Source organism: Boleophthalmus pectinirostris, unplaced genomic scaffold (genome assembly GCF_026225935.1).
Source record: "Boleophthalmus pectinirostris isolate CB_2022bp ecotype Guang Dong unplaced genomic scaffold, ASM2622593v1 HiC_scaffold_8, whole genome shotgun sequence".
Classification (NCBI taxonomy): domain Eukaryota; kingdom Metazoa; phylum Chordata; class Actinopteri; order Gobiiformes; family Gobiidae; genus Boleophthalmus; species Boleophthalmus pectinirostris.
The window spans coordinates 1,284,782-1,293,916 of NW_026571515.1; the positions used below are offsets into that span (position 1 = coordinate 1,284,782).

The 9,135-nt window shown below is 40.4% G+C and overlaps 1 protein-coding gene across 1 annotated transcript in view; it reads left to right on the plus strand.

Moving 5' to 3' along the window:
- Positions 1-8,274, plus strand: part of ccdc22 (coiled-coil domain containing 22) — an 18,321-nt gene extending 10,047 nt beyond the window's left edge. Inside the window, 14 exon segments of the mRNA XM_055166309.1 lie at positions 927-1,033; positions 1,172-1,250; positions 2,617-2,786; positions 3,058-3,258; positions 3,926-4,015; positions 4,017-4,094; positions 4,269-4,388; positions 4,503-4,619; positions 4,704-4,805; positions 5,992-6,099; positions 6,256-6,351; positions 6,859-6,918; positions 7,003-7,077; positions 8,075-8,274. Of these exon segments, the coding sequence (XP_055022284.1) occupies positions 927-1,033; positions 1,172-1,250; positions 2,617-2,786; positions 3,058-3,258; positions 3,926-4,015; positions 4,017-4,094; positions 4,269-4,388; positions 4,503-4,619; positions 4,704-4,805; positions 5,992-6,099; positions 6,256-6,351; positions 6,859-6,918; positions 7,003-7,077; positions 8,075-8,185 (1,514 nt within the window). The 3' untranslated portion in view covers positions 8,186-8,274.
- The last annotated feature ends 861 nt before the right edge of the window (positions 8,275-9,135 follow it).

Here is a 9,135-nt window from a genome sequence, read left to right on the forward strand (position 1 = left end):
AGTACCACACACGCTGACCAGAAGTACCACACACGCTGACCAGAAGTACCACACGCTGACCAGAAGTACCACACACGCTGACCAGAAGTACCACACGCTGACTAGAAGTACCACACACGCTGACCAGAAGTACCACACACTGACCAGAAGTACAACACACTGACTAGAAGTACCACACACTGACCAGAAGTACCACACACGCTGACCAGAAGTACCATACACTGACCAGAAGTACAACACACTGACTAGAAGTACCACAAACTGACCGGAAGTATCACACACGCTGACCAGAAGTACCACACACGCTGACCAGAAGTACCATACACTGACCAGAAGTACCACACGCTGACCAGAAGTACCACACACGCTGACCAGAAGTACAACACACTGACCAGAAGTACAACACACTGACTAGAAGTACCACACACGCTGACCAGAAGTACCACACACTGACCAGAAGTACCACACACTGACCAGAAGTACAACACACTGACCAGAAGTACAACACACTGACCAGAAGTACAACACACTGACCAGAAGTACCACAAACTGATCGGAAGTACCACACACGCTGACCAGAAGTACCACACACGCTGACCAGAAGTACCACACACGCTGACCAGAAGTACCACACACTGACCAGAAGTACCACACACGCTGAAGAGAAGTACAACACACTGACCAGAAGTACCACAAACTGACCACAAACTGACCAGAAGTACCACACACTCTGACCAGAAGTACCACACACTCTGACCAGAAGTACAACACACTGACCAGAAGTACCGCACTCTGACCAGAAGTACCACACACTCTGACCACAAACACAAACAGTTTTCAGCAGCATTAGAACAGAGCCAAAAAACAGAGTCATGGGACATTTAAAGTTTGTTTTGTAAAATAATCTTGGTCTTTGTTGTTCTCAGGTAAATCGGTGCTTCTTCATAAAGGAATCGCTGGGGCCATGAGAGCTGAACTGTCCGTGCCCTGGCTCCCGGTGACCTGCAGACTGCCCCGAGACTCGCCCACACAGGTCAACGTCTGCTCTGCTCTTCTTCTTTTCTTCACGTTCTTCTCCTCTCTGTTCTGTTCTTCTCTTCTCCTCTGTTCAAACACACATGCTCCAGAGTGTCTGTTTCATTCATGTGTCTGTTTGTTTTTTTCTCTGCAGGTTCCTGATGTTCTTCACCACTTCCACACACAGGACCTGAGTCCAGCCCAGAGTCCAGCAGGAACCTCACTCTGTAAAGGTCAGTTCAGCTTCATGTCTAAAAATGTTCTCACTCACAAATACAAATGCCAAATGTCACTTAAAAGTGCATTATGTTATTGGAGGGTTCACCACCCGCTGGTCTCCATAAGATTTGCCTTTATTAGTCCCACAGTGGGGAAATTCCAGTGTTGCAACGCGCAGTTTCAGAACAGCAGGAAAAGGCAACATACAATAAAACAGATAATAAATAATAGTTTAAAAATAATTTAAAAATAGACTTAAAAATAATTGCACATCGATATAATTGACTGGCACATGTTCAGTGTGAACAGTGTTTGTTGTAAAGTCTGACAGCAGCAGGAAGGAAAGACCTGTGAAACCTTCACACAGCGAGGGGGAATCAGTCTCACTGAAGCTGCTCCAGAGCAGACAGAGCCTCCTGCAGGGGACAGAGCCTCCTGCAGGGAAGAGCCTCCTGCAGGGACAGAGCCTCCTGCAGGGGCAGAGCCTCCTGCAGGGACAGAGCCTCCTGCAGGGACAGAGCGTCCTGCAGGGGACAGAGCCTCCTGCAGGGGACAGAGCCTCCTGCAGGGGACAGAGCCTCCTGCAGGGGACAGAGCGTCCTGCAGGGGACAGAGCGTCCTGCAGGGGACAGAGCCTCCTGCAGGGGACAGAGCCTCCTGCAGGGGACAGAGCCTCCTGCAGGGGGTCAGACTCATGGTCCAGCATAGAGACGACCTTAGCCAGGACCCTCCTGTCCCCCACCTCCTGCACTGAGTCCAGAGGACAGACCAGGACAAAGCTGGACTTCTTGATGACCTTGTCCAGCTTCTTCCTCTCCCTCTCTGTGATGCTGCTGCTCCAGCAGACCACACCGTACAGGACGGCTGATGCCACCACAGAGTCATATGGAGATGCTATTGTTTGTCTTGGAATGTTTCACAGTGTGACATTAGACCTCACTGTTTCCATAGAAACACGTAACACCACCAGACCAAGTCACGTCTGTGTTTCTTTATTTTAATCTTTATTTGTCGGGGACCATGTACAGATTCATGAATCTTACAGAAGAAAAGATTATTTGTTCCTGATTTAGCTGCTGCTGGATAGTGTACTTGTACTTGTACTTGTACTTGTACTTGTACTTGTGCTTGTGCTTGTGCTTGTGCTTGTACAGAGTATACTTGTACATATTTTAGGGTTTTAAGATGTTTAAGGTCTTTCTAGAACCATAAAAACCACCTGTAATTTGATAAATGCAAAGTGAGTAACTTTAATGCCACGCTGTGGAACATTACAGTGCACCTTTAAGTAGGATTCTAAAGTGATTTGCCTGTTCAAATTTCTCACTCTTCTCTCTGACTGTTCCCTCCCCTCTGCTCCTCTGCTCGTCTGTCGTTCAGAGGAGAGGGAGTACCAGCGCGAGCACCTGCCGCCCGTCACCTGTCAGCTTTCCCATCATGCCTCGGTTCTGTCGTCGCTCCTGGAGCGGCACACGGCCGAGAGCAGCGCCGCCCACGACTGGAACCACGAGTGGAACAGTCAGGGCCTCCTGTCCAGACTCACGCCTCAGGTCAGTCCACAGAACTGAACTCTGCAGAGACGACACACGGGGAGGGGTGTACATGTGTGTCTATGGTGGAATGTTCAGCAGTTACCATGGTGACACAAGGCACAGTTTACAAACACTATCAAAAAGTTTTAAGATTGTCTGAAACCTCAAGAAAAAAAACAAAAAACAATTTAGCACAGGATAGAAGTCCTACAGGGGACATGATTACAGTGACGTTTGTGTCCTGACGTTTGTGTCTTGACGTTTGTGTCCTGACGTTTGTGTCCTTCAGGAGTACCGTCAGAGGAAACGTTGTCGTCTTCGTCTCCGTCTTGAGGAGCAGCTGCGTTCTGCGGCTCAGACGTCCTCAGACTCTGGATCTCACTCGTCCTCAGACCTTTCAGACCTGCTCCAGACCTTCAGAAGCTCCAACACACAGACACTGACCAAGGGCTCCCACTTCACACACACGCAGAAGTTCACCTTCACACAGGTGAGTCTACAGTCTGACGGCTTCATTACAGGTCAAACTGTTAAAGGCAAATTCTCCATCTCTTCAAATTATCTACTAGAGTACTAGAGTACTAGAGTACTAGAGTACTAGAGTACTAGAGTACTAGAGCACTAGAGCACTAGAGCACTAGAGTACTAGAGTACTAGAGTACTAGAGTAGAGCACTAGAGCACTAGAGCACTAGAGCACTAGAGCACTAGAGCACTAGAGTACTAGAGCTAGAGTACTAGAGCACTAGAGCACTAGAGCACTAGAGTACTAGAGCATTAGAGCATTAGAGCATTAGAATACTAGAGCACTAGAGCACTAGAGTACTAGAGTACTAGAGTACTAGAGTACTAGACTAGAGCACTAGAGCACTAGAGTACTAGAGTACTAGAGTACTAGAGTACTAGAGTACTAGAGTACTAGAGCACTAGAGCACTAGAGCACTAGAGCACTAGAGCACTAGAGAGAGCTAGAGTACTAGAGTACTAGAGTACTAGAGTACTAGAGCACTAGAGCACTAGAGCACTAGAGTACTAGAGCACTAGAGCACTAGAGCACTAGAGCACTAGAGCACTAGAGCACTAGAGCACTAGAGCACTAGAGCACTAGAGTACTAGAGCACTAGAGTACTAACCTTGTCCCCTCTGTGCGTGTGGCAGGAGGCAGTCGCCCCGTGCCCTTTGCCCCAGACTCTGCCCTCTGAGGGCAACACTCAGCTCCAGCAGCAGGAGGAGCTCTCCTCTCTACAATCAGCAGCTCCAGCAGATGACCTCTGACCTGGAGCAGCTCAGCACTGACCTGAAGCACAAGAGTGTGACCACTGCACAGGTACTACACACAGTACTACACACAGTACTGCACACACAGTACTGCACACAGTACTGCACACAGTACTGCACACAGTACTGCACACAGTACTGCACACAGTACAGAGTACTCCACCTGAAGTATCAGTACTTCACATTCTGTGTAGTGATGGTACTTTTACTGTCTCTCCTCCAGGTTCTGAACGACATAAACAAAAGAGAACGTGAAAATGAAACGAAGCGAGATCAGATTCAGGTGAAGAAGAAAACCATGGACCTGCTGCCCCAGGCCGAGGAGAACCTGCACAAGATCCAGGTGAGAGTCTGGAGGTTCTGGAGGGTCAGAGAGGAGCTTCTCCAGGTCTGAGTTTCTGGTGTCGTGTCTGACTTTCTGGTGTCATGTCTGACTTTCTGGTGTCGTTTTGGGCAGGCTTTGGTGGAGACGAGTGCGAAGCGCGTTCTGAGTTTGGCCGCTCAGTGGGAAAAACACCGAGCTCCTCTGATCGAAGAAAACCGCCGCCTGAAGGAAATCTGCAGAGTCCAGGACGTCCGTACAGTCACTCACGTTTATTCACTTTATAATAACAACAAAACATGAACTGAGTATGATTTTGTCTTTTTTTTTTTTTAGATGGAATCTTCTGGAAAACTTTCTGAAATCAGGTCTCTGCACGATAAAATCACAGTGTGTACGGAAGAGGCAAAGAAGAAAGAGGAAACGTACAAACAGCTGGTAAAACTGAAACATCCTGAACCTGAACTTATACAAAAGACTGTATATAGAAATGGGACTAACCCAATAGCCAAACAGGAAGTGAGCATGGGCAGAGTTCTGGCTCAATCCACTCTGGAACCAATTCACTTTCTATTGAGAAAATGTCGTCCCCTCTCTCTGTACCTGCTGCTGTTTGGCTCCTTGTTTTGGTTTTAAAATGTTTGTATTAAACCGCTCTACATAATCCTGGGGTTTTATATGGAGGACCAAAAATTACATAATTATAAATAAATAAATCTTGGAAAGTATTAAATTAAATGGTGAATAACAATTCTAAATGTGTAAATAAATAAAAGCTTTTACACATTATTGCATAAATTCTGGGCACTAAAAAGCTAAAATATGCTTGTAATTTTTTTTTTTTTAACTTTTATTTATTTTTAAATGTATTTATTTTATTACTACTGTTTTTATAAAAACATTTTTACATTATTTTTTTTACTCATTTATTCATCTGTACATGTATTTATTTACATATTTATATTTTATATTCACCATTTAATCTAATACTTTCCAACATTTATTCTTAAAAAAAATAAATTATTATTATTTAAAAAATATATTTATTTATAAATAAATAATTTTTGGTCCTCCATAGTTTTATTTCACTATTTTGTCCGTAAATAAATTCCAGTTCCTCATATTGAACTTGGCCCCAAATTTCCTCCTGTAACTGCAGCCTCAATGAGCTTCATTTGACTGGACCTAAACGCTGTGGTGACGTCACGTTTACTCAACACTTTTTTATACAGACTATGAGCTGTAGCTGTACTTTTACTTGTACCTGTACCTTTACTTGTACCTGTACTTGTACCTGTTCTTTTACTTATAAGTGTAATTGTACTTATAAGTAAAAGAACAGGTACAAGTACAGGTTCAAGTAAAAGTGTAATTGTACTTTTACTTGAACCTGTACTTGTTCCTCTACTTTTACTTGTACTTGTGCCTATACCTGTACTTTTACACCTGTACTTGTACCTGTACCATTACTTGTACTTGTACCTGTACCTATAATTATACCTGAACTTTTACATATACTTTTACTTGTACATTTACTTGTACCTGTACTTTTACACCTGTACTTGTACCTGTACTTGTACCTGTAAAATCTCCTGACGTGTCCGCCGTGTCGTGCTCCTCACAGGTGTCGGAGCTGGAGAGTCTCCCTCAGGACGTGTCGCGCTCGGCGTACACGCAGAGAATCCTGGAGATCGTCAGTAACATCAAGAAACAGAAGGAGGAAATCTTTAAGGTGACACAAGTCCCTCCGTGTTTTTAGATCGGACATTTTAAAAGAGAAGTATTACGTAAAATCCAGCAAATCAGCCATGTTGTTTTGAATGATAATGAGAAATAATCCTGATTATTGCTAATTTAAATGCAACTGAAAGATTTTTTTTTTCTGCAGATTTTGTCCGACACCAAAGAGCTTCAAAAGGAAATAAACAACCTGACGGGGAAACTGGACCGGACTTTTGCTGTGACGGACGAGCTCATTTTCAAGGTCTGTGGAAACCTGTGTTCACCTTCTAGGATTTACATTTATGATTTCAGATGAAGCAGGTAACAAGTGTAACTCGTTCACGTGAAAAATATACTTAAACATAAACGTATTAAAGTACCCGTTTTACTTTTACTCTTGCAGTACATTTTAAAAGTATTTCCTAAACCTGCGATGCAATAAAACCAGTGGTGGAATGGAACTAATTACAAATACTTACTGTACTTTTTTGAGTTTGAATTTGAGATTTTTTTATCCCTGTACTTATACATACTAAATACTTATACTTACATATTATTGAGTAAAGTTTTAACCGTGTAATTTTAATTTTTGAAGTTACTAAGTTCTGTATGAGTTCAAAAATGTAGAAAAGTATAATTTTGGCAGCAGTCCTTGTAACTGTATCCATTATGAACCATGTAACTACTTTTACTCGAGTACAAATGTCAATTCTTTCCTCCTTTAAACCTGTTTTTTTTTTTTTTTTTTTTTTTTTTTTTTTTTTTCCAGGATGCCAAAAAAGACGAATCTGTCCGAAAGTCTTACAAACACCTGGCTGCCTTACACGAAGTACGGTTCTGTCCACACTGTCCACCGTCTGTCAGCTTTTTCTTTTTTTTTTTTACATTTTCTTCATTCTGTTCTCTCTTTTAGAACTGCAACCAACTGATCCAAACCATTGAGGACACGGGTTCAATTTTACGGGAGATTCGAGATCTGGAGGAGCAGGTGAGAAACTCAAAAGACACGGATCAGGAAATTAAAACTTCTTTTATCAAACAAAACTGACTCCTGTGAGCTTCAAGTTATGTTCTAATGTTGCTCTCTCATCAAAAACAGCTGGGGTCGTATTTGTTTCATTCACATGTTTCAGTAACTTTTTTATTATGAGTCTGTTTACATCTCCAAAGCTCAAAATGCTCTGTTCCACTTTGTGATGTCATGAAGTGGTAGTTTTCAGCAGTTTGAACAGCTCCTTTTACCTTTAGTAGAGACTGGCATATTCAGGGCTGAAATGATTTTTTCAGTTTTTTTCATTACATTTATTGCATATATAGATATACGCAAACATATGAACAACAAATATTACAAGACATATGGGTAATTAATAAATTAAGATTGAAGAAGAATGTAATTAACTTGTTTACTGGGAAGGTTTTCAAATGATTTAAAATTATATTTTCGGTGCCATTTGAATTGAAAAATATTGGGATTCGTATTTTTCCACTTACAGCAATGAATAAAATATTTTCCACAGAAAATGAGAAAAGTTAACAGTTTCAATTAAAAAAACTTTTTTTTTTTTTTTTTTTAATCAAAATAATAAAATAAAATTTTCTCACACCACACAAATATTTTAAAAGGTTTTCAATTTCACCCCCCCCAAAAAAACTTAACATATATACATTAAAAAAAGAGGTTCAACTGATTAACTTTCTGTATTACAAAAAATAAAAAATTAAAAAAAGTTTAAAAACATAGTGAATCACTGTTTTATCATGTGACATCACAAGGTGGAACAGAGTGTTTTCAGTTTGAGAGAAGAAGTTGTGCTAAATGTGCAGGTTTGTGAGTTAAATATGTGAATGAAACAAAACAAAACTCCAGGTCTGTGTGTGACCAGGAAACCACATTAGAACAAAAAACAGAAAACAGCATCATATGAGCCGTTGTAATTGTGTAGAGCTTTTGTTTATTTCTATTATTTTGAATGTGTTTTTTCTAGATTGAGTCAGAACATGGAAACAAAACCGTGGCAAACCTGGAGAGGATTCTGGAGGACTACAAGGCCATTCGACAGGAGAACGCTGCACTCGCCGCTAAAGTTTCTGTTTAGTCCAGTCATGTGTCCAAGTGCGACTACACAAACCTCCCATGACTCTTCTGTTGTGTTTTAATCAGACAATAAAACAAACTTAACCTGTTTATTTTCTATAATTATTCTCTGACCATTTTCACGTTCCTGAAATTGAGTAAATTGTGCTTGAAAATCAGTTACATGTGTTTTTGTATGTAGTTTTGTTCAGTTTATAAGGACAAGTCAGTAGAACGGAATTTTATTGTTAGAGGACTTCAGATTTTAGAACTGAATCCAAAGCATTTTCACACAAAATTAAGGTTTAAATTAAGGTTTTCTAATGATAATATTTTCAATTGCATTTGAATTGAAAGATATTAGGATTAGTATTCCATTTACAATCATAATAACATAAATAATAATATTTTCCGTATTAAATTAAAACATTTTAAATATATATATGTTTTTATTGAAATTGTTATCAAAATAATACAAAAAAATATCGTTTTTCCTAATCTTAGTTCCTACACCAGACAAAGATTTAAAAAGATTTTTACACACACACACAAAAAATGACATATATAAATAAATTTACTTAGGTATTCAATTCAATTCAATTTTATTAAGAACACATAATATCAGGTTCATAGTATTAAAAAGACAACAGTAAGAATAAAAAGATAAATACAGTGCATGTTATAATGTTTACAGACAAGACCTCCAGTGTCTTCACAGCTTAGAGGTGAATCTGACAGAGCTCCTCACAGGACACACTAGAGCTTCAATGATTTGATTACTCAGATTCATTGCTCTACACATAAATGAATAAATACAACCTTAAGTGGTACTTTTTTTTACTACAACTACTGCTACTACTAGTTTTTGAAAAGTCCACATTGATAAGGCCAATATCAAATATTTTGTGTGTAATATTGAGGATGAAAAGCATGAATACAGGTCCAGAGACTCATTCTAACATTTTATAAATG